The sequence below is a fragment of the Paecilomyces variotii genome, assembly GCF_004022145.1.
Source record: "Paecilomyces variotii strain CBS 101075 chromosome Unknown C8Q69scaffold_13, whole genome shotgun sequence".
Classification (NCBI taxonomy): domain Eukaryota; kingdom Fungi; phylum Ascomycota; class Eurotiomycetes; order Eurotiales; family Thermoascaceae; genus Paecilomyces; species Paecilomyces variotii.
In genome coordinates this window covers 524,142-552,024 of record NW_021167152.1, presented here as the reverse complement: position 1 = coordinate 552,024, position 27,883 = coordinate 524,142, and the positions used below count along the sequence as shown (strand labels likewise).

General features: G+C 51.7%; 8 protein-coding genes across 8 annotated transcripts; 4 read left to right on the top strand and 4 right to left on the bottom strand.

Moving 5' to 3' along the window:
• Positions 1-232: 232 nt before the first annotated feature.
• Positions 233-1,863, top strand: C8Q69DRAFT_479254 (hypothetical protein). Its single transcript, XM_028631433.1, has one exon. The coding sequence runs from the start codon at positions 610-612 to the stop codon at positions 1,600-1,602; it is 993 nt and encodes a 330-aa protein (XP_028482101.1). The 5' UTR covers positions 233-609; the 3' UTR covers positions 1,603-1,863.
• On the top strand, positions 1,864-3,067 carry C8Q69DRAFT_479253 (S-adenosyl-L-methionine-dependent methyltransferase). Its single transcript, XM_028631432.1, has one exon. It carries the CDS (start codon positions 2,017-2,019, stop codon positions 2,872-2,874), a length of 858 nt encoding a protein of 285 aa, XP_028482100.1. The 5' UTR covers positions 1,864-2,016; the 3' UTR covers positions 2,875-3,067.
• Positions 3,068-3,322: 255 nt separating this feature from the next.
• Positions 3,323-5,736, top strand: C8Q69DRAFT_98483 (fungal-specific transcription factor domain-containing protein). The gene is made up of 4 exons (XM_028634251.1): positions 3,323-3,414; positions 3,521-3,926; positions 3,988-4,461; positions 4,541-5,736. The coding sequence occupies exons 1-4, from the start codon at positions 3,386-3,388 to the stop codon at positions 5,633-5,635; spliced, it is 2,004 nt and encodes a 667-aa protein (XP_028482099.1). The 5' UTR covers positions 3,323-3,385; the 3' UTR covers positions 5,636-5,736.
• Positions 5,737-6,176: 440 nt separating this feature from the next.
• C8Q69DRAFT_98478 (hypothetical protein) lies at positions 6,177-8,098 on the top strand. Its single transcript, XM_028634250.1, has 3 exons — positions 6,177-6,251; positions 6,313-7,725; positions 7,801-8,098. The coding sequence occupies exon 2, from the start codon at positions 6,373-6,375 to the stop codon at positions 7,687-7,689; it is 1,317 nt and encodes a 438-aa protein (XP_028482098.1). The 5' UTR covers positions 6,177-6,251; positions 6,313-6,372; the 3' UTR covers positions 7,690-7,725; positions 7,801-8,098.
• C8Q69DRAFT_479227 (hypothetical protein) lies at positions 8,082-9,426 on the bottom strand. The gene has a single exon (XM_028631431.1). The coding sequence runs from the start codon at positions 9,362-9,364 to the stop codon at positions 8,369-8,371; it is 996 nt and encodes a 331-aa protein (XP_028482097.1). The 5' UTR covers positions 9,365-9,426; the 3' UTR covers positions 8,082-8,368.
• Positions 9,427-9,930: 504 nt separating this feature from the next.
• C8Q69DRAFT_510080 (5-aminolevulinic acid synthase HemA) lies at positions 9,931-11,889 on the bottom strand (the record flags this gene model as incomplete). The annotated part of the gene is made up of 2 exons (XM_028633154.1): positions 9,931-11,522; positions 11,598-11,889. The coding sequence occupies 2 exons, from the start codon at positions 11,887-11,889 to the stop codon at positions 9,931-9,933; spliced, it is 1,884 nt and encodes a 627-aa protein (XP_028482096.1).
• Positions 11,890-12,495: 606 nt separating this feature from the next.
• Positions 12,496-14,642, bottom strand: C8Q69DRAFT_447642 (MFS transporter; the record flags this gene model as incomplete). The annotated part of the gene is made up of 10 exons (XM_028629224.1): positions 12,496-12,749; positions 12,818-12,912; positions 12,965-13,187; positions 13,251-13,298; positions 13,351-13,404; positions 13,460-13,816; positions 13,885-14,007; positions 14,089-14,252; positions 14,369-14,537; positions 14,630-14,642. The coding sequence occupies 10 exons, from the start codon at positions 14,640-14,642 to the stop codon at positions 12,496-12,498; spliced, it is 1,500 nt and encodes a 499-aa protein (XP_028482095.1).
• A 1,078-nt stretch (positions 14,643-15,720) lies between these two features.
• On the bottom strand, positions 15,721-27,643 carry C8Q69DRAFT_514810 (polyketide synthase). Its single transcript, XM_028633348.1, has 4 exons — positions 27,375-27,643; positions 25,859-27,321; positions 18,583-25,765; positions 15,721-18,530 (listed from the first exon to the last, which is right to left on the bottom strand). The coding sequence occupies exons 1-4, from the start codon at positions 27,633-27,635 to the stop codon at positions 15,843-15,845; spliced, it is 11,595 nt and encodes a 3,864-aa protein (XP_028482094.1). The 5' UTR covers positions 27,636-27,643; the 3' UTR covers positions 15,721-15,842.
• Between the last annotated feature and the right edge of the window lie 240 nt (positions 27,644-27,883).

Below are 27,883 nucleotides of genomic sequence, written 5' to 3'. Positions count from 1 at the left end.
GAATTTAGAATAGATGCAGTATAAAGCATGTTCAAAGTAAGCCGTAAGCGACATAATATACTTGATATTGGGGTGTTGTGAAATAGTATTCTGTGTGGTTTTCTTGCAACTTGCGCGAGATAGAACACCTTAGATACTCTATGACAACAGTCACGACCTACAGAGTAGTTAAATATGACTGTAGCCACTTAAACAGGCGGAGATCAGAGGTACTTGTATCACTACCCCCTCACCACTAAATGCTCTTTGATAGATAGCGAGTGTGTACCACTCAGGGGTTCTGCGAACCGCTCACTACGCGTCCGACATTGCCGCTAATTTTATTCCCATATTCTGGCTGCTTCTCTCTGCTTATCTCTTAACTAACAGGGGAAGCCGGGTTAGTGTTATACGCAGACCGTCTTTCTTAATTACCTCCAGCACGGGCCAAATTGCGACAGGGATCATACGTTGATCCAGGAGATCTTCCCCTTACACGTTGCCATTGTTATTGTTTTGATTTCGCTGGCGTCCATCACGTTCCATATATCCGCTCGTCGTCTTGAACTTCGCGAACCTGGAGAGTATCGAACACTGCCAGAATCCCATATCGCCTACTTTTTGACCAATATGCCTCGCAAAGCGCTGGCTGAGACAGACGCAAACGCCTGCATCGTGTCTCCTGCGAAGACCACGGAGAAGAAAGACGGACTCGAGAAAGTAGCAAAGGAAACATCCGACCAGCCTAGTCTAAAACGCAAATCCAACTCAAAGTCGGATGAACACGAGGACGAACACGAAGAGGAGGACGAAGATGTAGATGGCCCACCGAGCTGGTACAATGCGGCCGCACACCCATTTGGCTACCACATTACCGACAACTGTGATCAGGTTCGTCGTAAGATCACCGCCTTCATTTCCTCCGGGGAGATGAAAGTCGGGGAATTCCAGCGCTTGCTTGACGTCTCGCCGCGCTCGTATCAGCTGTTCATGCGGCAGAGGGGGAAATGGAAAGGCCAGGGTTCGATAACATACCAAAATGCAGCGTGTTTCTTCAAGGAGAGAGAAGAACAGGGTCTTCCGCCACCTAAGAAAAAGAGAGCTACCACTGCGACCACCAAGAAGACCAAAACTGGCAAAGGAGAAGCCGAGGAAAAGGACAAATACGACGTCTCCAACATCCACCTCGACGGTGAATCTGAGTTCGAGGTCCCTGTCTTCGATACCTGCGACGTTGTTCGGCGCAAAATCCGGCACCACCTGCGCCAGGCAGGCGTCACGCAGGCTTCGTTCCTCCGCAACATCCTCCGCGCTGCATATCATCCATATGATCCCAACAAGAAAATCCAGTCCAAACAATTGAACGATTTCCTGAGCAAAGAAGGTTCCATCTCAGGGAATTCCAGCAGCGTCTTCTACGGGGCGTATGTCTTCTTTGAGAAGCTTCGGATCCGCGACAGTAAACCGAAAGATCAGTTCCGGTTGGAAATGGAGGATGAGTGGTGGCCCGATGGGTTTGACAGGGAGTGTTCGAGCAGACAGTGCTTCATTGTGCCGAGAGGAACCGAGGTCTTTTGGAATAAGTATGGGCGGATTGAGACAACGAGAGGATTTCGTTGGTGAGTCGTCTGTATGAGATGTATGCACAGAGGCGCACACGTGTTGCGACAACTAGAAGTGGAATCATGGACGGATTCTGAGCTTCGGGTTAGAATGATTTCTGTGCATAGACAAAGCATTCATCGACACATCTCGAAAACTGAATGGTGGTTCTGCTCGGGTCCGAGATTCCCAATTCGGACCGTCGACCCCGAAACTTGACCATATGATATCTACTAGAATCAGTGTAACTAGGTACTCGAATAGGGGGTTTTCACTCTTTCCACTCTGATCTATATAATCAATACTTTCTCTCGACAAATCTACCTCAGCTATAATTCTTGCACGTGCGGTCAGTTACGGAAAGCCACCCGGCGCATACGAATACGATACTGTCTATCATAGTTCAAGACAATCTCTCCCTGAGGCACAGCAAACATGGCCCAACAAAATCGGTTAAACACTTACGTTCAGGGCTACTCCAACTGTACCCTCGCAACCCATCAGACGCGTACGGCCGAGTCGGATGCTGCCTTTCTCTTGCCACACATCAAAAAGACAGACCACATTCTCGATATTGGCTGCGGGCCAGGCACCATTACCACGGGCTTAGCCAAATATGCTAGCGAGGGCAGAACAGTCGGAATTGATATTTCAGCAGACGTTCTGCAGAAGGCGAAAGCACTGGCAGCTCAGGCCAACGTCCCCACCCAAGGGCCAGGCTCTGTTGTCTTTGAGGAAAGCAACGTCCTGGAGGGGCTTGCCTACCCCGACGATACATTCGACATCATCTACTGCGCTCATCTCTTCGGACATCTGCTGCCATCACCAGATATGCCACTCCGGGTGCTGACTGAGATACGACGGGTCCTGAAACCGGGAGGCATCGTGGCCACGCGCGACGCAGCGGACCAGCACTTCTACCCGCGGAGTCTGGACCTGGACCGGCTCTGGGTACGAAATTTAATGCGGGCAGTGAGTAAGGGGGCATCTGATGCTGAGCCCGTGGCTTCGAGCATGCCTGCGCTTTTACGTCGCGTTGGCTTTGACGCTGACGGCGGCAAGGTCCGTATCGGCGCCGGAACTACGGTATACTCAGGCCCTGAAACTAGGAAATGGTTGGCCTGGCGTGCCACCGGCCAGCTGAAGCAGGGAGATCCCTTCTACCAGAGCTGGCTGGATGCAGGTATCACTGAGGACGAGATCCAGCAGACGCTACTTGCCGTAGAGAAGTGGGCGGATACAGAGGATGCTTGGTTTGCGGCGCTGAATTGTGAGATGCTCGCGTGGAAGTAATCTGGACGGGTTCGGAGGGCAACAGCCAGAGACGGGGAAGATATTTACCAGTTTATGACCCGACTCGAGAATTAATATAGACAGATAGCTCATATGTCTGCTTCCCATTCATTCTTCGCTGTACTGGTGAACGTCACGTGACTTATACTTAGAAGATAGCCAATCAGCGTGTCCTGCTAGTTATCAGTTAGCACATTCTGAAATGTACTTAACGTGTCATTTCTGTTGGCGCTCAACGTTTATTAATTGCATCTGCCTGGTTTATATTCTTTTTGGACTAGAGAAAGCAAGACACATGCTAATATCGACAGGTCGCGAAAGCTGTCAAGATGTGCCTCTAGATTCTAGACTGTTTCTGCGGGGCAGCCTACTTATCTCGGGTCCGAGCTTCCCTTTTCGTCATAGGGCATTTGTGCGACGACGTCTACATCTGGGCAAAGCTCCCTATTAACAATCCCATCAGTCATGTGGTGGCATAGTATCAAGGCCAAATAAGACTTTGTGGGGAGAGATGTCGGCTGCGGTAAAGCGGGCTTGTGAGTTAGTGCCCTCCCTTGCCCTCAATCCTGCCATTGCCCTCGTCTTTGGATGGGAAGGTAAAGAGTCCTCTACTAAAGCACTTGGACTTACGATACTCGTGTTGCAGCACATGTACCAAGCGTAAAGTTAAATGTGACAAAGAGGACCCGTGCTCGAATTGCTCCAAAGCTCAAATTGAATGCTCTTATCGATCGCCAGTGCCCTCACAAAGGCATAGGAAACGAGTCGCGGACGATGACCTCCTCTCTAAGATCAACGAGTATGAGGAATTGCTCCGCAGGCACAACATAAATTTCTGTCCTCTAGATAACTCATGGATACCCTCGCCGTTGGAAGAGAAGCTGCCTTCGAGACATCAGTCTGGCTGCGTCGGTGTGGGTGTCCGAACTCAAGCTTCCAGTGAGACCCAAGCACAGAACTCTGAAGCTTCTGTTCTTGGGAAACAGCTACAGCCACAGACCCCAGGTGGACGAAGCATAGGAGCACCGCTTTGGCTTGGGCTGTCGAGAGATGTTTGTTCACCAAGCTACTGCTTGCCTTGTTCTTGCGCTCTGTACTAATAGTCCACGATAGCTGCGCGAACCTCCCATCGAACAATTCACACAGAATAGCAATGATGGGAGAGAAGGACCAGTTGACTTTAGCTCCGGCATTATGGCTCTGCCACTGGTCCCTGTATATTTACCTGCTGTGTCGGGGCTGCTCGAAATGCATCCTGAACCGAAGCATATTTTCAAGCTCTGGCAGATTTTTGCGGAAAACGTCCACCCGCTGATCATGATCATCCACGCCCCTACTGTTCAGCGTAGGATATCGGAGGTCTGCTGGAGCCTAGATGCAGTTCCAAAGCCATTCGAAGCAGTCATGTTTGCCGTGTACGCTTTGGCTGTCTCCTCCATGAAGGAGGCAGACTGCATACAATTGTTTGGGGAGACGAGGTCAATTTTGCTAAATCGGTATAGCACGGGAACAGCGCAGGCGTTGGCTGCTGCAAACCTACATGTAACGCGCGATTTGGAGGTCTTGCAGGCCTTGGTATTATTCATCGTAAGCTCTTTCCCGTTAGTCCTTTTGCTCTTCCCTCACCTTTCCAAGAATAGCTCCTTTTATATCTAACATTGAATAGTTACTAGATTACCGATCCGATGCTTCAGTGACACTTACAGGCCTTGCAATACGCATTGGCCACAAGATGGGGCTACATAGAACGGGCACTGACTCCAAGACTCCCTTCTTTGAGGAGGAGATGCGCGTGCGCATATGGTGGAAGATCCGCTGCCTGGACTCGCGCTCTCGTCGATTAGTACTGGGTTTACCACCGTCGCGGGCTGAATTCGGGGACATACGAATGCCGCTCAACATTAATGACGCAGATCTGCATCCGTGTATGGCCAGTCGGCCTGCTGTTGAACACACTGGTGCCACGGAGATGCTGTACTGCTTGATGAAGTACGAGGTTGCGCACTGGATGCGCACGTCACCCACGCTCGCCGCATATTCCGTCAATCCCCTTGATATGGTCAAGTCTACCAGCCTCGAGGCAATGACCACGAAGAGGAAGGCGCTGGCTGAGATACGACAGATATACGAGAACAAGTATATCCGCTATTGCGACCCCACTATTCCCCTTCACCACTTATCTGCTACTGTAGGCCGCCTCTTCATCTACCGCACGGTATTTTCGTGTTTGCATCCGAGGAACCAACCCGAGGGTGGCCGATTGATGTCACAAGCCGACCAGGATGAGGTATTTGAGAGTAGCGTTCAGGTCCTTCAGCTTGGGTATGAAGTCCGTAGGACCCCATTCTCAGCACATCTGCTCGAACTTCAGGCAGCAAAAACGCAAGTCGATGCGCTGGTGTACATGGTTAGCGAGCTGCGGCAGCGCGTAAGCGGGGATTTGGTGCGTACAGCGTGGGTGCTAGTAGAGAGGATGTACAAGGACTATCCAGATCTGTTGCAGGACGATGGCAAGTTTTCTACTGGACTAGCAGATTTGACGCTGGAAGCGTGGGATGTTCGCTGGCGGGAACTGCAAAGGCACCGAGAAGTGGCCGTACCGGAGTTTATTGGCTTGCTACAGGCGGCGAGAGGGAAAGCCAGAGCTTATGATGGGACTCTCGATCAGATCGGAGGAGCGATGCCAGGAGAAGGTACGCAGATTGGGTTTCTGCATGAATCACTGGATTGGGAATTCTGGAATGATTTCCTTGAAATATAAGGTGGAAAGCTAGGCAATCGAATTAGGCGACGAACTTGCCTTCATTTCCTCGGCCTTTTCAATGGGCCGATTCTACTTCTTGTTCTACCACCTTGCGATCTCATGCATGCAATCACTCAAGGTATCAGCAAAGAATCAACGAACGAAATTCCTCACCTACACAGAAACAGGTCTCAGTGCCACACAAACACAGCCTCCAGAATCAGCTTGCTCGACTAGGAAGTGTGAGACTGATAGGTAGAAATTCCGGCCACGAGACTTCCATTTCTGCACCAATTTGCATCCAGCCACGGCAAGATGGAGTGTGCCCTGAGAAATCTGCTTGTTCCTGAGCCGTGACGCCCGTCAGGCCAGATTCCATAAGCCAGACTGATTTAAGGTCATATTGTCAAAGAGATAAATATTCTGTATTTCTTTTAGCAAAGCGGTGGTCAGGTAGAGTATCATCCCAAGATAAGTCAGGGAGCTAACCCAAACAGGACATTTTGACTTCGGCGGCTGGTTCCGCTTTTTTTCTGTTGAACAAAGGAACAGCATTGCCTTTATCGATAAAATGATGGCTACTGTTTAATGCTTCGTTCAATAATATACAACGTACAACGTGTATTTGCACAAGGTTCCGTGTCCTAACGTTCATTGCCGGTTTTCAATTCGCGAAGACTAATTGGACCATCTAGTTGTGGCCTCTCCAATATCTCCATGGTGCATCACGAGATGATCACCTCAGCTTGGAGAAAATGGCACTTCCGTCTAGTATCGGTCAATCTGGATGGTCAACATTAACATATATCCCCGTTGAAGTCCTGGAATTTGTGATATCGTACCTACCAAACCGCGATATCAAAAGTCTCCGTTTGACATGTAGGACGATGAGCGAGAGGGCTCGTCTCCGAATAAAAAGAGTGTTTTTATCTCCTAATCCGCGCAATATCGAAGTTCTCCGTGCGATTGCTGGTCATGAAATGTACCGCCGTTATATCATCGAGATCATCTGGGATGACGTACAGTTAGTGGATAAGATTGAACCGACTCGGAACTGGTCTCATTTGGCCCTGGGGCATTGGTTCACAGAGATCTGCGAGTGGAACATCCAAGAAAGAGTCGAAAGACGAAACGAGGAACCTAATCTGTCAATCAAAGAATCATGGGAATACTACCAGCAACTTGTGCAGCAGCAGAAAGACGTGATAGCGTCCGGGGCGGATATTGAAGCATTTAACTATGCCTTAAAGCGTTTTCCGGCGTTGAAAAGGATCATTATTACGCCCGCAGCACATGGGATATTGGATAAACCGCTATATGAGACACCAATGATCCGCGCATTTCCACCTGGGTTTAATTACCCAATCCTCCATGACGACATACGTTGTCAGTGGTTTGATTATTCCAACCTCCCTATTTGGCCACTTCCAGATCATACTGGGGTCCCTCCATATTTATTACCGTGGGACGAGCAAGAGAGATTAAGATGGCGAGGGTTCTGCATCATTATACGGGAACTGGCAAAAAGGAGTGACCACCGAGTTTCAGAGCTTATAATTGAGCCCCATGGACTTGAAACGGGCTTAAATTGCCGCATATTTGACAAACCTTGCGAAGAATACAACAACCTCATTACAATATTCCGACGGCCAGGGTTTACTCGTATCGATTTATGCCTTGCTGGTTACGGGCAATACAATGAAGACCAAGAATGGTCATCTTTCCGCAGCGGCTATCTCAAACGTGCACTTAGCCAGACATCATCAGATCTAACGCATTTTAGCCTACGGACTCAAATCGATTACGATCGAATTCAAGAACTTGATGTACATTGGACTATGCAATTTACTCGGCATTGGATCCCATTACAGACATTCCTACCTATCGAGAAATGGCCGAAACTACGGCATTTTGGTCTCTCAGGATTTCTCGTTCGAGTAGACAATTTGCTTTCGGTGCTTAAAGCATTACCGAAAACATTACGATCTGTCGAACTAAGCGCTTTGAAATTTACTGGAGAATGGGACAGCTGGTATGATCTATTTGAAGATATGCGCGAAACTCTGGCCTAGCATGAACGTCCTATCGATGAAAGACCACTACTCAAAGTGCGCGTCCCACTCCCTGGAGGCTATGGGTGGTCCTGCCTAGATCGCGAGGCTGCTGAATTTTTCTATGGCCAGGGGGAAAATCCTTTTTCGCCTTACTTCGGTGGTGACCTAGTGGAGATTGGAAAAGGCATTATTCAAGGACCATTCCCATTAGACGTGGAGACAGAGACGGTCGAGTGAAATCTAGAGATGATGAATTCGTCAGGATCGGAATTATACTGTACAAGCATTTGTGTTACGATGCGGGGATATATACAGGCGTCGGTTGGTCTGCAGGGTAGCAAGGATTTCAAGTTGCATATTGATTATCATTTTGTTTACCAGCGAGCATTTGCATACTGGAATAGAAAGTTCTCGCGTAACTGCAACAGCAGCTGAGTTTCCTATATATGTATGCTCTAACTAATCAATTCTGGCAGATAAGAGAGCCTAATGTTGCTATCTATCTATCGATGCCTCCGAAAACGATGGGCATCTATCTTTATAGGCTGAATCCAGTAAAAGAAAGCACCTATGTAGTCTAGTATACATTCATATATCTCATAATACGCCAAGTAAATCAACAAGCCCATCAAAAACAAGTCCCTTTCCCTCTCCTGCACAGCAACTCTCTCCTCCATATTTCATACAATACAACCACCTACCTCCCCCCAACCCTAAAAGCCCTTAATCTCTCCCACGCCTCCTCCACATCCCTGGGAACATCCACATGGGTAATAAACCCCTTTCCATTCGGTCCATACCCCTCCTTATCATCTCTCAATCTCGGAATCTCACCCATGATGAGATCATAAAACCGCTCAAAATCCCATAACCCCTCTGGAGGAGGCGTGGTATTTGAATATGTTATCGTCATCATTTCCGATGAATCAGAACCAGAACCGGAAGTATATGTTGATGTTGATGTTGATAACTTCACCTCAGGCACGAACGTCGGAAAACAAATAAACTCTCTCGCGGGAAGTATATCCTGATATGCTTTTTCGAACGACGCTTTCGTCCGAAGCATCATTGTTGGATCTTGGATTATTAGAAATGTTCGTGGATGGTGTCTTTTTTGTATTATTTCTGCTGCTGCTGCTGCTTCTGCTGCTGCCGCTTTTTCTGCATCTTCCAAAACCCCCCTAGTCTTAACAGCGTTCTCTCCACAATTCGTCGATTCATCTTCCACCAACACCTCACATCCCATCTGCCTTATCTTCTGCCCATTAAAAAACACATCTAAAATCCTCTCTAGAACCCTCGCTTCTGGGAATCCCTTAATTTGCTCCGCAATGTCCCCGAAGCGCGGATGCTTCGCTACGGCCTCGTACATGAATTTTGTCGAGTGGCCGATTCCACCGCATAGGACGAGACGGGGTGTTAGATTGGGATTGGATGAGAGGGCGCTGAAGAGGATTTCGGCTTGGTGGAGGATGGCGGAGGCGCAGATGACAATGCAGTCGGTTGGAGGGATTGGAGGGTGGGTTGGTGATGTTGAGGAGGAGGTGGTGGCGCGGGGGAGGGTGTTGGAGGAGGAGGAGAGGAAATGAGAGAGGGTGTTTATGTCGGCGATTGTTTGGGCGGTTGGTGGTGGATTTGGAGACATTTTGGATTGTGTTGAGGTTTGAGTTGGGTTATGGCGCATATGGTACATGGTATGGAGATTGAATTGCTTCTTATCTGATTGAAGGATGGTGGTTGGTGGAGCTTACGTTGTGTCACATGATTTACTGCATAGTTATATCTCCGCACGCTTCATCGGAATTAGTATGTACTGGAGTGATGGATTTATTGGAATGAGATTCGCAGGTGGTCCATTGGATAGTCTAGAAGTCAAGCTATCACGTCACGGCGTTGCATCGACTAGACCCACTACACGACGACTACAAAAATACTCCAATTCAAGACCGAAAAAATGTATTGTTAGAACCAATGCCGCTTCAGACATCTCACTTCTTGACACACCAAGCAGTGCACAGACTAGACGCTGGAAGCAAAGGGCAAGTAGCTCCAAGAACACATTACTACGCATTGAGACTAGGCACAATATTCATGGGAAAGTCATCACCAAAGATAACGGCCTAGGGCCTTCGTAGATTCATTGGTAGAATGTATGTAAACAAGCAACAGGGGATAAATCAACCCAGTTGCATTGACTATAATATTGGTCGAAGAGAGCGGACACGAGATCATCCCGCAGAGACTAGAAGAAGTGGCTGCTTACGCAGCAGCAACGCCAACAGCGGCAGAGGCAATCGCAGCAGGCTGCGCTGGAGCACCAGTCTGCATGCGAGGGATGACCTTCTGCTTCTCCATGGCCGCAGCATTCAGCTCGCGCTGCGCTGCCGCCTCAATGGACTCACCCTCAACGAGACCCAGCTGGTGGTTCTCCCAGATGGGGGCATTGAGAGCCTCGGCGCCCTCAACACCGACGCCAACGAAACCGCCCTGGGCCCTCCAGTCGCTGGTGCGCTTGATGCCCAGCTCATTCCAAACGCTGTTCAGCGCCTGCACGAGATGGTCGCGGTGCCCCTTGAGGTGTCCGGGGGTAGGGGTAATGCGCAGACGTTCCTCACCGCGAGGGACAGTCGGGTAGTTGATCGCCTGCACGTAGATGTCGTGCTCCTCGAGCAGCATGTCGGAGGCCTTCTTGGCCAATTCAGCGTCTCCGACCAGAACCGGCACGATATGGGACGGGTTGGGGATGACGGGGATGTCCATCGCGTTGAGGGCATCCTTCACCGCGCGGGTGTGCAATTGCTGCAGCACGCGGTCACGCTGGTATCTCGACTGGTACTTGATGGCTGCATCCGCACCAGCCATGGTGGCAGGCGGAAGGGACGTAGTGAAAATGAACCCAGGAGCCAGCGAACGGATGGTGTCCACCATGGCGGCAGAACCAGCAATGTAGCCACCCACGCAGCCATACGCCTTACCCAGCGTACCAGTGATAATGTCAATGCGGTCCATGACGGTGCCCTTTGTGCTCTGCGGCTGAGGAGTGTCCTTGGATGCATAAACATCGTAATCAAGATGTTCCGCAACTCCTGCACCGTGAGGACCGTACATACCAACGGCATGCACTTCATCGAGGAAAGTAATGGCGCCGTACTTGTCCGCGAGATCACAGATCTTCTCAATGGGCGCGATAGATCCGCACATACTATAGACAGACTCGAAAGCAATGATTTTGGGAACGTGTGGTGGCAGAGAGGCCAGCTTAGCTTCGAGATCCTCGAGATCGTTGTGCTTGAAGACCATCTTCTTGGTGCCAGAGTGGCGGATACCCTGAATCATGGAAGCATGGTTCAGACTATCCGACAAGATGACACAATCGGGCATCTTGCTGCCCAGGGTCGCGAGAGTAGCATCGTTGGCGACGTAGCAGGAACTGAAGACAAGCGCAGCCTCCTTCCCATGCAGATCAGCCAGCGTATTCTCCAGAGCGACAGCGTGGCGATTGTGACCGGAGATATTTCGAGTACCACCCGCGCCTGCACCGTAGGTATCCAGAGTACGATGCATAGTCTCGAGGACTTCCGGATTGCTACCCATGCCCAGGTAGTCGTTGGAGCACCAGACCGTCACACGGTCCTCAGTAGTAGCCATATGGGCGCGGGGGAACTCGCGGGCGAGACGGTTGATGTTGTTAAAGTAGCGGTAAGACTTGTCCTGATGCTTCTTCTGGAGTTCGCTCTCGTAGAAAGCCTCATAGTCGAAACGGGCCACAGACGGAGCCTGGGGACGGGGGCCAGGGAAAGTCGACGCCGCTGGCTGCGCAGTCTGCGCACGGTCTGCAGTCACAGGCGGAACTGTCCTGGTCAGTACATACATTGACCCAATTGACTCGGAAGTACCCCCTCAATGAGTATACAAGGTCGACATACCACGCTCATTCTTGCGATAAGTGCCCGTCTGCACACTGGCGCCCTGACCATTGGTGGTGTGGTAAGCACGGCGTGCCGCAGTCGGGAAGCGCTTGGTCGTGGCAAGACGAGCGCTCTGGACAGCGAGCGCCTTGCTCATGACCGGACAGCGACGAGCGAGCGTCTGGAGGTTGGAGATGGTTCCACCACCAGGACTGGGACGAGTAGCCGTAGAGAGAGAGCGCAACGCAGAGGGCGAGGTGCGCTTGAGGAACGGACACATCGCGCGGGACTGATTGAGAAGAGCCTCCATGACGGACGACGAGAGCTTCTCTGTCAGGAATATGCTGTGAATGGTTTCTAGATGACTTTTCTGATGCGAAAGACGCCCTCTTCAACTGCAGAGAGAGGAAGATGAGACGGATCCGGCGGGAGGAAAGTTGGAAGTTGAGATGTTTTATCAGTCTCTGCAGCCGGCGTTTGCTCGGGACGGCGTCACGGCGATGCAAGAACTCCGGCCCTCGGCCAACCAGATGCCGTGAAGTCGCCGCTGACCGGCCTGATTAGAGCGCGCTGATTGGCTGATAGGATCCGAAACAACCGCGGCGTGTATTACATAAGCCGCCTCCGCGTTCCCCGCACGAAATGACAATACAGTATCACCGGTATTATTGATATGATCGGTATTATGAGTATTATTAATGCGGTATCTATGTGACCGAGATCCAGTCCCCAAGATAATAATAACTGCATAATCATGCTCATCCAATTGTTCGTAGACTCGTGCATTTCTGTCATATATAATAATAATAGTTACCCTGATCTGACCGGATTTGATCGAACATCCACCCCAAAATCATGACGTTTATTATCCAGCTAGGCCCCATTGGCCCATGATCTAGCTTAAATATGAGAGGACCTAGTAATTGTAGCGATACGTGGGTGCCAGATCTCCCAGTAGCGCCTCCTCACGCTCATCGATCTCCGCCGCCGCTGCGGGGTGCATGATCGTCGCCTTGCGATCGCGCCGGCGGTTCTCGTACCACACAGCCAACAGGTACGCCACGCAGGACGCCGCCGACAGACAGATGAACGAGATGCAGATGATGTAGCCGGGTCGGTAGAGTGGAGCGTCTTTCTGCAGAAACGAGAATGTGGCGATGATTCCGCCAACTAGAGGAGCACCAGTTAGTATATAGTTATAGGCGGGATCCTCGAAGTAGTAGTTAAGAGACACATACTGTTTCCAAAGCCAACCTGCCACGCGGTTCCCACGCTGCGGCGATGATGACCTCCCAGGTTCATTGCGAACCAGCAGACAATAACGGGCATGGCACTGCAGCAGATTAGCGAATGTCCAGTCTCAGCGGGTGTACGCTAGAGCCTACCTGTAGGAGCCACTGGTCACCAGGAACAGCGCTCCGTACTCGACTGACCGGTGCTCCTTGCCATGTACGTTCATCAGGATGGCGAAACCAGCAATTGCAACAAGAATCGGGAACAGCGCGAATACAAAACGATGCCGCGTGCGATCCGACAGGTAGGCGATCACCATCGAGAAGCCAAAGGCGGCAGCCCACGGGGGAATCGAATAGAGCTGCGTCGTGATGTCTGCAATTGTCAATTAGTCTGAGTTGAAAGAAATACTAGGAGAAAAAGCAATGGACTACTTACTGCCATATCCGTAAGTCTTGATGATAGTTGGTGCAAAGTACGCGTATCCTATAGGAATCGTCAAAACAAGGTTTCCAGAAGCACCGCCAGTGTAACTCACCATAAGCCGGAACAATGAGACCAAAGTACATCAACCCACCGATAATAACCTTGTCTGTTCCTCGTCAGTGTCGAACCCCCAACCTCCTCCTTGAGATTCAATCACTCACAGTCCTTGAAGACCTTCACCACGTCTTTGAAGCCGATCTGGATGTGGTGCGCGGAGTTGCCCGAATCAGCCGCCAGTTTAGCCTTGATGAATTCCCGCTCCTCCTCATTCATCCACTTCACGTCCTCAGGGAAGTCAGGAATGCAGAAGAACCAGACAATGGCGAAGACACAGGTGATGGCGCCCTCGATGATAAAGATCCAGCGCCAGCCGCGGTACCCACGCACGCCGTCCATCTCACCGATGCCGCTCGCCAGAAGACCACCAAAGGCACCGGCCAGCGTCGTCGAGCTGAAGAAGAAACTGAATCGCTTTTGTGCCTCGCTGCGCTTATACCACATGCCCATGAGGTAGAAACCTATTCGGAAATCCAATCAGCAAACTGACCGTCCTGACGAACGAGCTTCAAAACAGAATGCCACTCACAGCCAGGAAACATGCCCGTTTCAAAAGCACCCATGAAGAATCGCGTAGCCATCAATCCGCTCCAACTGGAAACCAGACCCTGGCACCACATGCAGAGACCGAATCCGAACATGCATATCGACACTGTTGAATTCGCGGTCAGTTAAGACTGACTGTCTTCTCGTCCCAGAACATACACCAAATCAGAGAGATATCAACACATACACCAAACATGCGGCTTCAGCTTCTTCAGCAGGACATTCGACGGAATCTCAAAGATGATATACGGCACGAAGAATATCGTCAGCGCCGTATTATACTTGGTGCCCGCAGGATTAATGTCTAAGTCGTCCTCCAGTCCGAAAATGACTGCATTACTGATGTTCACTCTGCATTGCACACACATTTCCAGTCAGCACAAAAGAAAACCAACTCAATTACTACATAACCGGTCCGAAGCGCGCGCACATCTGCACCAAATACCAGACGAAAGAATTCCACATACCGATCCAAAAAAGCCCATAGATACAACACACACAACACAGGCAAAACGTGCCAGTCGATCTTCGCCATGAGCTTTCGCTCCGTCGTCGTCCTCAACTGCGGCACATCATCATAGGCCGGCGGTGCTTCAACGGTGCGTCCGTTCTTCTTCTCCTCCTCGAGCTCGCGATCTGCATACATGTTCGTCATCAGTTATGTATGTACTTCCCCTCACCTGGTTTAAACAACAATGCATGGAACTCGAATCACAATCGCAACGAACCTGAAGCCCCCATGATTTCCACGCAAATGAATTCGCAACTGCCTCAGGAAAAAAAAAAGGGAGGAAGAAGAGCGCAATCTTCTTCCCGGTGTGTCACAGATCGGAACGACGTGTAACTGTGACAGCGCTCAATTGCTCCTGAGCTCCCTTCGGAAAGATCCCAATTTCACTCCGCAGGAGGAGGAGAAGAAGAAGAAGACGAGAAAACTGGAAGAGAAGAAAGAGTCACAAAGAGTCACAAGACCAGAGCCAAAAAGACACCGTCGTCGAGACGCAGACGCCTCGGCTCAAATAATACAGCGCCCGTGGATAGCTTGAGTAGAAGCTAAGGGCCCCGACTTCGGCTTCCAACTAGGAAAATAGTTAGACAGATCGAGTCACCGCGGCCGAAACTCTGTCCGTTCTAGATCCAAGCACCGACAGCAGAATTGGCTTGAAAACCGCTTTCCTTTTCCTTTCTTTCTATTTAAATATTTTTTCGGAAAATAAAAAAAGAATCAAGGCGAGCAAGAAAGGGAGACACCGCCGAAAATGAAGCCGAAGAACAAGAGGGGGTAGGTAGGGTATTATGGTTGTGCAATGAATTAATTATTCGAACCGGGGCTGCAATCCGATGATAATGACATGGGCTGGGTTTCTTGCAGCAAATAATAATACATAAATTACTTTTGAGGCCTCCCATTGTACTCGGCACTATTTTCTGACTGGAGACGATGATCTTCGAAACTTCCCGGTTCACCTCCTTTCTGCTCTCTCTTCTCCATGGGCCATTCCTTTCCCCGCAAATTTCTTAAAGACCCCCGCAGGGCTGGAATGCCCAAGCTAGATTTGATCAAGCTATTTTCTTGTTGGCTCCTTTCCTTGCCTGCCGCGAACAGTAGTGGAACTTTATTGCTGTTTAGTAGGATTGACTAACTTTTAGTCTGTTTTAGCTGCTGTCCATCATCCCCGTTCCGGGCATTGACGCGATAACATTAACCACGGACCCGAGTGCTAACTTAGTTATCGAGTTAACTGGGTCTGTTCTATGTATCTAGTTATGTACCGTAGATGTACCATAGTGTAGTAGTACTACGCACAAAGCTTTTATATCCCAAATTCTTTTTTATTGGCTTTTTTCTCTCCTTTTCTATCTTATCCAGGTTCAGTCTAGTTAGGTACATGTAGTAAAAATCAAACTCCAGACACCATGTCTATAGAGTAATCTCACAGTCTATGCGTTGGTTCCATCCCGCCACATCTGTCGTAGGTACTGCACGTCGATCCTCGGGCAGTCCACACTCTCACCGACCACGTCCAGCACCGCATCCGTGTTGGTGCGGTCCAGCGCGAACATGGTATGTCCGTTCATGAAGTAGTCCTTTGTCACCGCCCACCGCAGCTGTTCCTTCTCGTCGGCTCCCTCGGCTAGCACTCGCAGCCACTCCACCAGCGGGATCGCTTGTCCCACGGATCCATCTCCCCGGATCTCCCCCAGCAGCTCCGGCAGCTCGTTCAGATGCAGTGGCTGCTTGTTTCCAATGTGGTAAATTGACAGACCTGGTTGGTACACCTCCTCGTTGCTCGAGATGTCGTACATTGTTGCCGCCAGGTAGTTGACCGGCACGAAATCGATTACGAACTCGGGCGACGTGTCTACCTGCGGGATCAGCTTGTGCTGAATCATGTTCATCACGACGCTACGTATGAAGTCGTCCTGAGACTCCGATACCCCGGTCGCCGTACTTCCTGTCGCGGCGGCGGCGCGATAGATCGACACAGGAAAGCCCCGTTCAGCTGCTTCGGTCAGCAGCATCTCCGCAGCCCAGCGGGCCTTAAAGTAACCATATTCATTCGTAGGCGGCGGGGTGAAGTGTGTGGCACTCTCTTCTGCTGTGATAATGCCCTCACGGGTGCGCTTAGTCCCCTTCCAGGCCTGAAGATGCGGTACACTCCACGTGGAGAGGTGGTTGATCTCGATGAGGTGGTCGCCGCGGCGCGCCAGCTGGATGAGGTTCAGAATGGAGGTTGTGTTGATCGCCTTGAGGTCGCGGTACGTCTTGAGCAGTGACACCTCGGACGCCAGGTGGTAGATGGAGTGCACCGAGCGGGCGAGCGAGTCAAAGGAGCTGTCTGTAAGACCGAATTGCTCCTTGGCTAGGCATCCTTCAACACAGCGGGTACGAGTGATCAGTGCGTTCTCGTCGATCTCGCCTCCGAACAGCTTAAACTTCTCCAAGGTCTCTTTGAGCGTTTGGTGTTGGATCGGCTGGTGGGTTCCCAGAACAAAGACCGTAGTCTGCGGCCGGGCCGAGAGGATGGTAGCCAGCATGTGGATGCCGATGAACGACTCGGCACCGGTGAGTAGGACGTTAGCCACATCGGAACGGTTTACACGTGGCACTCCATAGGGCACATTGAAGCGTCGGTCATTGGGCAAGGCGATCTCGTCCTCCCAGTTGATCTCCTGAGCCGGCGCGCTAGCTTTGCTGCCAGTCGAGCCATCCTTCAAAGAGCAGATAATCTCCGCAATGGCTAGAGGAGTAGGTGAGCGGAGGAGGTCTTGCAACTTGGGGTTCACCTTGAATGTTCGCTTGACCTTAGACTGCAGTCTGAGGAGCAGGATGCTCTGACCACCAAGCTGGAAGAAGTTGTCGGTCGCTGCGATGTCCCGGTCAGTGTTCAGAACACTCTTGAACAGGCTGATAACAGCATTGAGGACACTGTTGTTGACCTGAGGCTTCGAGTCTGCAGGTGCTTCAGTGGGAGCAGTCGCTGCAGAAGGGTAGGTTAGATCCAGCTGGCGGCTGAGAAGATTTTGACGGTCGACCTTTCCTCCAATCGTGACAGGGAGGCTGTCCAGGAATTGGTAGCCGTTGGGAAGCATGTAGGCATTCAGATGCTTCTCAACTCGGCTCTGCAGAGTGGCAGCATACTGCGCCTTCTCTGCTGGTGTCGACAGTGGGCGCTTCGTCACCACATAGGCCACCAGCTGGCGGTCGTCGGTGAGTGAGGCATCATCGTTGACTGTTCTAGCCACGACGGAGATATCGACAATTCCCTGTCCGTCAGTGGTGAAAGACTCGCGGTAGAGCATCTGCTCCACCTCACCGAGGTCGATCCGGAAACCTCTCAACTTGATCTGCTTGTCACCGGCGATACGGCCATGGAATTCGAGTCGGCCATCAGGAAGGAAGCGTCCGCGGTCTCCAGTTCGGAACAGTCTGTTCCATCCCCTTTGGCAGTCCTCGTCAGAGCAGAATGGGTCTTTGATGAAAGAGCGTGCGTTGACTTCGGGGCGGTTAAGGTAACCAGCGCCGACTTGAGCTCCTCCGACACACAGTTCTCCGATAAAGCCGACTGGCAAGGGGTTTAGGCATGAGTCGAGGACGTAGTGGCGGCAGTTAGCCATGGGGAGACCAATGGGGATGTTGATGCAGTCCGGAGCCGGGTATTCAACACGTTGAATGGACGTCTGCACAACCAACTCGCTAGGACTCCAGGTGTTGTACAGAGTAGCTGGGGTTCCGAGATCGTAGAAAGCCTTAGCCACCCGCACAGGCAGACGTTCACCAGCGGAGTAAGCAACGCGGTAGTTCTTGCACTTCCGCAGAGCAGCGCTGTTGTGCTCGAGAAGCAACGCGAACTGCGTAGGAGTAAAGTAGGTCACGGAGACGAATGCATCTCGCATGAAATCAGCGAGAGCAATCGGATCCTTTCTCGTCTCTGCAGTTGCAACGCAGACCTGGGCACCGGCAGTCAGTGCAGAGAAGATCTGAACGACCGAGAGATCGAAACAGATCGAGGACTGATGGAGAAAGTTGTCTTGGGCTGTAAACTGATAATCAGTGTTCAGCGTAGCAAGCATTTGCTGCGTGTTGGCCTGAGTCAGGAGAACGCCCTTGGGCTTTCCCGTACTCCCCTGTAATGGAAACAGTTAGCGCTTATCATTGAAATTGGATGCTGGATCTTACGGAAGTGTAGATCATGTAGAAAGGATCATTTGGTGAGTAGGTGTATTCCTGCAGCTTCTCTTGCGCAGAAGCTGCCGCGCCAATCTCCATAAGCTGATGAGAAATGGGAGACTTCGAAACCACGTCTGTGGCCAAAGACGTGAGAGGAGATTGAAATAGAATAGTCGCGGAGCTAGAGTCGGAGGCGATGAATGCTAGTCGGTCAACTGCGAACTCGGGGTCCAGAGAGACGTAGCAGCAGCGGTTGAGCAAGATACCGACCATTGCGGTGATAGCATCAATGCCGGGCTTTGACAGAAGTCCAACTCGTTGTCCGCCAGTGATGCCAGACTGCTTCAGCGAGAAAGCAATTCTCTGCGCACGCTCCACCAGATCACCGTAGGAAATGCTGTCACCGTCGGATGTCGTGATGGCATTGGCAGCTGGCTGCTTTTCCGCGCTCTCAAGAATCTTCTGGCAGACGCTCACATCATTCCACTGGTTAGGAGTGTAGCTCATATTCCAGTAGTTCTGTTTCAGCAGCTCGGTCTCCTTCGGGCCGCAGGCCTTGATTTCTTCAATTGGCTGCCGGTGGTCCCTGATCGCGCTGCTCAGGAAGGCCATGAAGTTGTCAAAGAAGCGCTCCATATCATTCTCCCCGTAGAGAGTCGTCGAGTACTCGAGTCTGAGGTTCAAGCCCTTCTCTGGGTCTTCGAGGGCCTCGAGGTTCAGCTCGCATGCACTTGGAATGTCCTCCGCCTCGACGTCATGGATGCTGTAGTCCTGGGTGCGGTACACAGGGAATGTTCCGTGCATCTGGTAGTTAACAACAACCTGACCAAGAGGGAAGTGGCTTGTAGTCTTCTCCACCTGCATTACGTCCACAATAGCGTCGAATGGAACATTACTGTGAGACATGGCCTCCAGAGTGCGACCCTTGAATGTCTCCAAGAGTTGGTCGAACCTGGCCTCGCAGTCATCCTGGCAGCGGATAGGGGTCATGTTGACGAAGAAACCGAGAACATCTTCAACGTCTGGGTGAGGTCGGTTGCCATCAATAACCAGGATGGTCAGGTCTTTCTCTTCAGTGTAACGGAACAAAAATGCGCGGAAAGCCGTGAGGAGGAACTGGAAAGGAGTGGCACCAGATTGTGAGCAGACTCTCTTCAGACGGTTGAGTAGACCAGTCTTCAGTGTACCGGTAAATGTCGATCTAGAGTAGTCATTGTGAAGTGGTCTCTCAGACTTGGCAAAAGGCAGAAGCTTGCTGGCACTGGGGATGCCGGCTAGCTTCTCCTTCCAGAATGCGATATCGGGCTGGAGTGCCGCAGAAGCGATCAATGCATTGTGCCACACTGTGAAGTCAGAGTAAGTGACCTGCGGCTTAGGAATTATCGAAAGATCCTTCTTGGTCTTGATGCCGTCATAGATAGCAGTCATTTGGTCCAAGAATGACTTAGCACTACCACGATCAATGGCAATGTGATGGCAAATGAACACAAGAGCGTATTCGTCATTACCGAGATCGATCAGCGTCACTCGGAGAACATCACCCTCTTCGATATCGAGCTCTGTTGCCCTCAAACGAGCAGAGACCTTAGCCAGTGCCTTCTTAGGCTCTGCAGCCTTTGAGCAGTCCTCGAACCCGAGTCTTGAATCGCAGTCTTCAGTAATCATCTGCTCGGCGAAGTCATCGCCCTCGAAGTAGCATGTTCGGAGAATTGGATTGCGTCTCTTCATCTCATCCAAAGACTCTCGCAGGGCGACTCTGTCTGGTTTACCCTTCAGGTATGCGACAACAGGGAGGTTGAGGTATGTCTTGTCCTCGGAAAAGTTGTGCAAGAACCACAATCTGCTCTGGAAAGTTGACATCGGAATGGGCAGCGATGTGTCAGCCTTGGGGATGACGCTGACTGCCTGCGATGTAGTCGACTCGGTTTCCTTCTTGTCTTCAGCTTTGGGGTTAGCTTCAGAGGCTTCAGAAGTATCCTTGCTGGACGAGGTATCAAGCTTGATCAGACCGACAGCCTTGTTGACCAGGGCAATGATGGATGCGGCTCCAAGGACGTCGAAAAGCGCAAGGTCGACGCCAACAGTTTTGGCGAACCACTTCCGGAACTCCACAGCAACGATCGAGTCCAGTCCGTACGCAGACAGCGGGTTGCTCGGTTGGATGGTGTCAGCAGGCACAGCAAGGACAGCGGCAATCTTCTCGATGAAGGCGTCGAGCAGGAGGCTCGTCCGCTCTTCAACAGTAGCTGCGGTGTGGAGCAATACGGCGAGGTTCTTGCTGCCCTCGGTCTGACCACTGCTCTGGTTGAAGTCGTTGTTGGAGTACAGATTCCTGAACAAGGGCTTGAAAGACCAGTAGAGGTCGTTCTTTGAAAGGTTCAATCCGGTAATGGTCTGGTGCAGTTCGACATTACGCGGCGAAAGTTTCAACGAATTGTCCGAGGTAACAGCTTCTTCAATTTGGTATAGAAGTTCCTCTTTGTTGACTGCATCATAACCAATCCGCTCCATGACCTTCTGAAGAGCCTGGTTCTCTGCGACAGCACCAACGCCAACGATCATACCACAGTTCATTGTGGATCCAGCGAGACCAATCTCCCTTCGATGTCTCATAAGCGCATCGAGATAGGCATTGGCCGATGAGTAGTTGGCCTGACCCTTGGATCCAATAGTGCCAGATGCAGATGAGAAGCAAACGAAAAAGTCTAGTGGCTGAAGCAAGGTCGCCTTGTGCAAGTTGTAGGCTCCGAGGACCTTTGGACGCGTGCAGGTCTGCCACTGCTTGTGCGTCATGCTGTCAAAGGGAGCATCCTGGAGGACCATAGCAGCTTGGAAGACACCACCGAGGTTGCTGATAGATCGGACGCAAGACTCAACGTCCGCATATTTTGCAACATCGCCTTTGTATACGGAAACCTGTACGTCCCTGGCCTGCAGCCAGTCGACCGTGGCCTTGGCTTCCGCTCGTTCAGCTCCCGAGCGAGAGAAGAAAGCTAGCTTGCAGGCGCCCTTTCTGACCATCCACTCGGCCAGAGTACGTCCAAGGCCTCCCAGTCCACCGACGAGAAGATACGTCTTCGCAGAGTCAAACAGCTTCTTGTTTCGGTAGGTTGCCGGGCGAACGGGCACCACGTCCTCCTTGTGCGGAACAAGAACAACCTTTCCAGTGTGCTTGCCCATCTGCAGAAGACGGAAGGCCTTGATGACATCGGAGTAAGGAAGTTCAGCAATAGACTCCGGAGGAGTGATGTGCCCATCGTGAACCAACTTGCAGCAATCCTGGAGCACGCGAGCGCCAAGAACCTTGTTGCGCTCGAACATAGTGATGAGGTCCACTGAAGCAAAGGTGACGCTCTTCCGGAAAGGGTCCATATCGATCTTAGTATTCTCATGGATATCACGCTTTCCGATTTCAATGAATCGACCAAACGCGGCCATGCAGCTCCAGGTGGCGTGAAGAAGCTTGCCAGCCAGACTGTTAAGGGCGACGTCCACACCACGTCCGTCGGTAACGGACATAACACCCTGGACAAAACTGTCATCGCGGGAAGAAAAGATCTGCTCATCCCTGAGACCATATTTGCTCTTGAGGAGGTCGCGCTTTGCCTGAGATCCGACAGTGGCAATGACATTGGCTCCGATCATCTGGGCGATCTGAACAGCCATCTGCCCGACACCACCAGCAGCCGAGTGAATCAGCACATATTCACCGGACTGCAGGCGGGCAGTGTCCACAAGTGAGTAGTAAGCTGTGGTCAAAATCAGTGGCAGAGCTGCCGCTTCAGCGAATGGCATCGGGCCAAGCTTGTAACAGAGAGAAGCTGGGTTGCGTACTATCGTACGGTGAGCACCCTGGCCAGGTCTCCACGCGACGACACGATCACCGACATCAAAGGCTGCCTTATCAACATTCGAGCCGACGCGCAGGACCACGCCCGAGCATTCATCACCGAGCTTGAAGTCTTCGATGATACCCATCGAGGCTGCAATATCTCTGAAGTTGATAGCGGAGGCTTTGACTTCGATTTCGATTTCATCGTCCGCGAGTTCATGGTCCAAGATTTCGTCATCCTCCTCGAAGACCAGAGTCTCGAGAAGACCTACCTTACCGATCTTGAGAGCAAGTGGTCTGCTTCCCAGTGGTTCGAGTCTCGGCTGGGAGTTGACGCCGTTGCGCAACTTAGAGTTGAGGCTGTCATCCGCTTCCACTCTAGGAATGAATAGAGACCCGTCGCGTTCAGCAATCTCATCTTCCTCAAGGTTGCGGTCGAGCACTTCAATGACGCGCTTTGCCGTGAGGTCATTGGGGTGAGCAGAAGGCATATCGAGAGTTACGAGCCGGAGCTGGTCATTTTCACTGCGAGCAACTCGCGCGAGACCGACAATCATAGCATGTTCCGGCTTTGAGGACTCCAGGGTTGCGCTCTCCAAGACCCACACGATGTTCTTGCCTGCGCTGGTCAATAGACTCTGCACCGCCTTGTATGTCTGCTGGCTGTCTAGCGCCTCATCGAAAAACAATGCTTCATCGAGATTGGAGAGAACTATGACATTCTCAGAACGGGCTGGCTGATTGGCAAGCGTAGCGAACGACGTGCATGAGATGGACGGGTTGCCATAGATGGTCTTGATGCGTTGAGCGAGATCTAGAGTGCGTTCCGAAGGCCGAGATGGCAGAATAATCGTCAGTGGGCCCTCGCTGGAAACACGCTCGACTTCCTTGCGCCAGGCCGTCAGGTCTCCGGTAGTGAAAATAGCAGTCAACCCATTTCCATCGATGGTCTGGCCGTCAGTGATAACATAACCACCCTCTCTCACAAAGGCGCTGACATCGGACTGAGCAGCGTTGCTCACAATAACCAAGTCATATTCGCCAATCTTGGGCTCGGAAACGTCGATGAGTCCACTCCTCTCTTGAGCCAGGAGTTCCAGCTCCTCACTAGGCAGTTCCTGTGAGAAAACAGGGGTGATGGACTTGAACCGCCTGCGCTCGTTCGAGTCGCCGCCCAGAGAGCGCAAGACATCTCGAGTACGCTGCACACTTGGGGTAAAGTGGAGAATTGCGCTGTTCGGGTGTTGATGGGCGAATATATCCACTAACTCACTGATGTCACGGTTGGAGAGTAGAGGAGAATCCGATTTCAAGAGATCGAAAGCTGGTTGCCACCGGGTGCGGAAGAACAGTGACCTAGAAGCGGCGTTTTCATTGCTGTCTGCGCCAAGAGACGTCACTTCCAAGCCCTGGAATTGTAACAGAGGCTCATCGCTGCCTTTATCAGCGACCAGCAGGTCACTGATGGCAACACGCGGTCCGGGAAGACGCGTGAAGGAGCAGACTTCGAAGTTTTGCTCACTAGATGCAGTCATCACCTTAGCAAAAGAACCAGAAATCTTGAACGAACGGATAAAGGTTGGAACGAGAGCCTCGTCGAGTGGCCGACCGATGATGGATTCAATAGCCGCAAAGATGACATGGAAGGAAGCATCGAGCAACGTCGGGTGCATGATAGTCAAATCGGCCTGTTCAGCAGCGTACTGGCTTGGCTGGAAGGCGAGAGATCCCAGTGCGAAGCCAGGGCCGGTCTCGAGATTTCCCGTCAACAGCGAGAAATTCTTGCCATACTGGAGACCAAGATCCCAGAGATGCTGATAGAAGTTGTCCGCGGAAACACATTCGTTGCATTTCTTGTGGAGCGCCTTGAAGGTAGGATGGATGTCAAGGCGTTTGAACGCAGCAGGAGCCCCAGCTTCAATGGAGATGAGACCACAGCAGTGCTCAGTGCATCTCTGGTTCTCATCATAGGAGGAGATAACGAATTCATACCAAGCATCAGACTTCGATTTGGCTGAAATAGTGGCCGGTCGCAGCTCCAGTATGATCTCGGAACCGACGTCGGACTCGTCCAGAATCAAAGCTGACTTCACCACCACATCTCGCAAGGAGACCTCTTTGAACCCAAGGCTTCGGTCGATAGTACTAGCAACAGCCTCGATGGCCATGCTGATATAGCCTGCTGCTGGGAAAATGACCTTCCCATCGACAACGTGGTCAGACAGCCACGGGAGCTCCTTCTGGCGGATGTAGTTGCGCCAGCGCGGGTACTTCGCCACGGATCCAGGAACCACAGCACCCAGCACAGAGTGACGCTGACTGCGTAGACGATGCTCCTTGATAAAGCGAGTCTCCGACCAGTATCTCTTGTGGTCCCAAGCGTAAGAGGGCAAATCTCGGAGTCTCTGGCCTCGTGGGACCTGGTAGATAGAACCGGTCTCCGAGATGAAATGGTCGCTGTTGACTGCTTCGAGGTTGACGGGATATCCAAGCTGGAAAAGCTGACCCGCAGTAGTAAGAATCCCTTCGTAGTCATGGACGCCACGAGTCAATGAAGCAACGTATGGGATGTCAAGCTTCAGAGACTGCACGACCTGCCGGGCCGGACCCTTGAGGGCAGGGTGAGGTCCGATTTCAACGAGGATGTCAACGTTCTTCTCCTCCTCATCATCAAGGAGTATACCGGTCAGGGCATCCGAGAACCGAACAGCCCCAGTCATGTTGGCAGTCCAGTACTCAGCTCCCATCTTTTCCGGGTCGGCAAGACGAGCAGTAACACTGGAGAACATGCGAATCTTGGCAGGCTGGGGAGTGAAACCCTCGCAGCCATTGAGAGCCTTTTCATAGGCAGGAGCAAGAGGGAGCATGTGGTGGGAATGGAATGCCTGAGCGACTTGGAGCTGACGGGCGAAGATCTTCCTCTCGGTGAGGCTCTCCTTGAGTTGAACAATCGCATCCTCGTCTCCAGATAGCGTCATGCTAGAGGGACTGTTAACGGCTGCAATACAGATCTTGCCCTGGTATGACTTGAGTTCTCCGAGCGCTTCCATCTCAGTCAGTCCAACTGCCATCATGGAACCACGGACAACAGAATCGCCTTCGACTCCGTTCGACATGTATAAACCTCTGTAGTAAGCAGCAATCATGGCATTGTCGAAGGAGAGAATTCCAGCAGCGTAGGCGGTGGCCATTTCACCAGACGAGTGACCGACAACGGAAGAGGGCTCGATGTTCCATGTCTTCAGCAGATCGAGGATAGCCAGTTGTAGGGCAGTGCAAATTGGCTGGGAGAAGCGAGTCTGTCCGAGGCGACTCTCTTCCTTCGAGCGCAAGAGCTCCTCAATAACAGACCAATCAGGCCTGTCAGGAAGACGCTGCAAGACGGTATCACATCTTTCGAGAGTCTGCTTAAAGAGCGGAGACTGCAGAATTAGTTGACGTCCCATTGCGAACCATTGTCCGCCCTGTCCGGTGAAGACGAAGCCAAGTCTGGGCTTCTCCTTGCTGGCGGCTGTCCACTTAGCATTCGGAGACGGGTTGTTCAGGCTTTCCAATACACTCTCTCGGTCGTTTCCAATTGCGAAGGAGCGCTGTTGGTGCAGCGAGCGCCGCGACGAGAGGCTCACAGCTAGGTCCGAGACACTGCGGTCTGGGTGTTCCTGGAGGTAGCCGGCGAAGCGGGAGACCAGCAGTTTCCCAGCATTCTCGGAGTGGGAGGTGAGCGGAATAAGCAGAGGTCTTCCGGAGACCATTGGTGCGAACTCCTTTGGCAGCTCAATAGAACTCACGGAGGCTCTCACTGAAGGCTGGTAGGCCTCCAGAACAATGTGTGCATTGGTACCTCCGTATCCGAAAGAGTTGATACTGGCTCTGCGCAGGCCCTCTGTTGCAGGCCAGTCAATCATAGACTGAGGAACGCTTAGCTTCCACTCGTCGAAATTGATCTCAGGGTTAGGGTTCTTGAAGTGCATGTTCGGAGGGATCTTTCCAGACTCCAGAGCCATGGTAGTCTTGATGATCCCAGCGAGTCCCGAGGCACCCTCGAGATGTCCAATGTTGCTCTTAACAGAACCGATGTACAAGGGATCCTTGCGAGATTTCGAGAAAACTGCTCCAATTGCCCTTGTCTCGATTGGGTCACCACGAGCAGTTCCTGTTCCGTGTGCTTCGAAGTACTGAGTGTCCGCTGGGTTGAGGCCAGCATTGCTGTAGACCCTCCTGATCAAATCCTCCTGAGCTGTGGAGGAGGGGAGGGTGATTCCCTGCTTCGTACCGTCATGGTTGGTAGCAGAGGCACGCACGACGGCTCTGATGGTATCGCCATGGTACTCGGCCTGACTCTGGCGCTTCAGGACAGCGGCGCAGATTCCTTCACCACGGACATAACCGCTACCCGATGCATCGAACGTAGCGCAACGTCCGTTGACCGATAACATTCCGAGATCGGTCATAGTGATGAAGATGTTCGGGTCGAAGTGGAGGGCTGAGCCGACAACAATCGAGATGTCACACTCATTGTTGCGGAGGGACTGCGTGCCCATATGGAAGCAAACCAAGGAGGAAGAGCAAGCCGTATCAATGGTTGCACTCGGACCGTGGAGGTTGTAGAAATAGGAGATACGGTTGGCCAAGATGGAGTTTCCGGTTCCTGTGACCGTGTACTTGGGGTAGTACTCAAGGTCCTTGTTGGTCATGGAGTCGTAGTCGTTAGTGAAGCAACCGCAAAACACAGAAGTCTGTGAGCCGTTGATTTCGTCTAGTGTAATGCCAGCATTCTCAAGGGCTTCATAGACAACCTCGAGGAGTAGTCTCTGCTGAGGGTCCATAGCCTCAGCTTCCTTGCCAGAGATGTGGAAGAAACCCGCATCAAAGTCGGCAATGTCCTGGTCCAGGAAGTAGCCATACTTGGCATTGGTCTGAGATCTAGTTAGCAAGAGGTTCTTCTCTGGATATCCCAACGTCCACTTACAGTTCCCTTGTTGGTCCCATCCGGGTGATAGAAGGCGTCCACATTGAACCGGTTGGACGGCATCTTCTGGCGCAGGTCCTTCTGCGCCTCTATGTTCTGCCATAGCTGGCTAGGGTTCTGTGCACCGGGCACACGACAAGCCAAGCCTACAATCACGGCTGGGTCCGTCTCTGGTGGCGGAGAAGAGAGAGACGATCCCGATGCCCGGCGAGACAGAGAGAAGTTCGACGGAGTCGGAGAGATGCGAGAGGCACGGGACATTGGAGACGCCATGATTGGTACAGATTTGGTTGAGGTGAATCGGTCTATAGTGGTATACAGTATAACAATAGAGAACAGAAAGTCTTTCACGAAAGCAAAACCTGGAGAGATTCGAAACCCGAGCCGACAGTGCAAGTCAATCCGGAGGTGAGGTACGAGGATGGTCTCAAATCGCCGGAGAACCTTGCACCCTTTGTATTCTCTGTGTCCCTACTCTGCGAGCTCGTAGATGAGACCATCCACAGCCA

Excerpts from the sequence above, each read along its gene's own strand:
- C8Q69DRAFT_479254 (XM_028631433.1), top strand. The coding sequence starts at position 610 with ATGCCTCGCAAAGCGCTGGCTGAGACAGACGCAAACGCCTGCATCGTG.
- C8Q69DRAFT_479253 (XM_028631432.1), top strand. The coding sequence starts at position 2,017 with ATGGCCCAACAAAATCGGTTAAACACTTACGTTCAGGGCTACTCCAAC.
- C8Q69DRAFT_98483 (XM_028634251.1), top strand. The coding sequence starts at position 3,386 with ATGTCGGCTGCGGTAAAGCGGGCTTGTGA. Across the intron at positions 3,415-3,520 it reads GCGGTAAAGCGGGCTTGTGA|CACATGTACCAAGCGTAAAG; the intron begins GTTAGTGCCCTC and ends CTCGTGTTGCAG. Across the intron at positions 4,462-4,540 it reads AGGCCTTGGTATTATTCATC|TTACTAGATTACCGATCCGA; the intron begins GTAAGCTCTTTC and ends AACATTGAATAG.
- C8Q69DRAFT_98478 (XM_028634250.1), top strand. The coding sequence starts at position 6,373 with ATGGCACTTCCGTCTAGTATCGGTCAATCTGGATGGTCAACATTAACA.
- C8Q69DRAFT_479227 (XM_028631431.1), bottom strand. The coding sequence starts at position 9,364 with ATGTACCATATGCGCCATAACCCAACTCAAACCTCAACACAATCCAAA.
- C8Q69DRAFT_514810 (XM_028633348.1), bottom strand. The coding sequence starts at position 27,635 with ATGTCCCGTGCCTCTCGCATCTCTCCGACTCCGTCGAACTTCTCTCTG. Across the intron at positions 25,766-25,858 it reads ACCGGACAGGGCGGACAATG|GCCTGATTGGTCTGTTATTG; the intron begins GTTCGCAATGGG and ends TCTTCCTGACAG. Across the intron at positions 18,531-18,582 it reads TCTACATGATCTACACTTCC|GGGAGTACGGGAAAGCCCAA; the intron begins GTAAGATCCAGC and ends TTTCCATTACAG.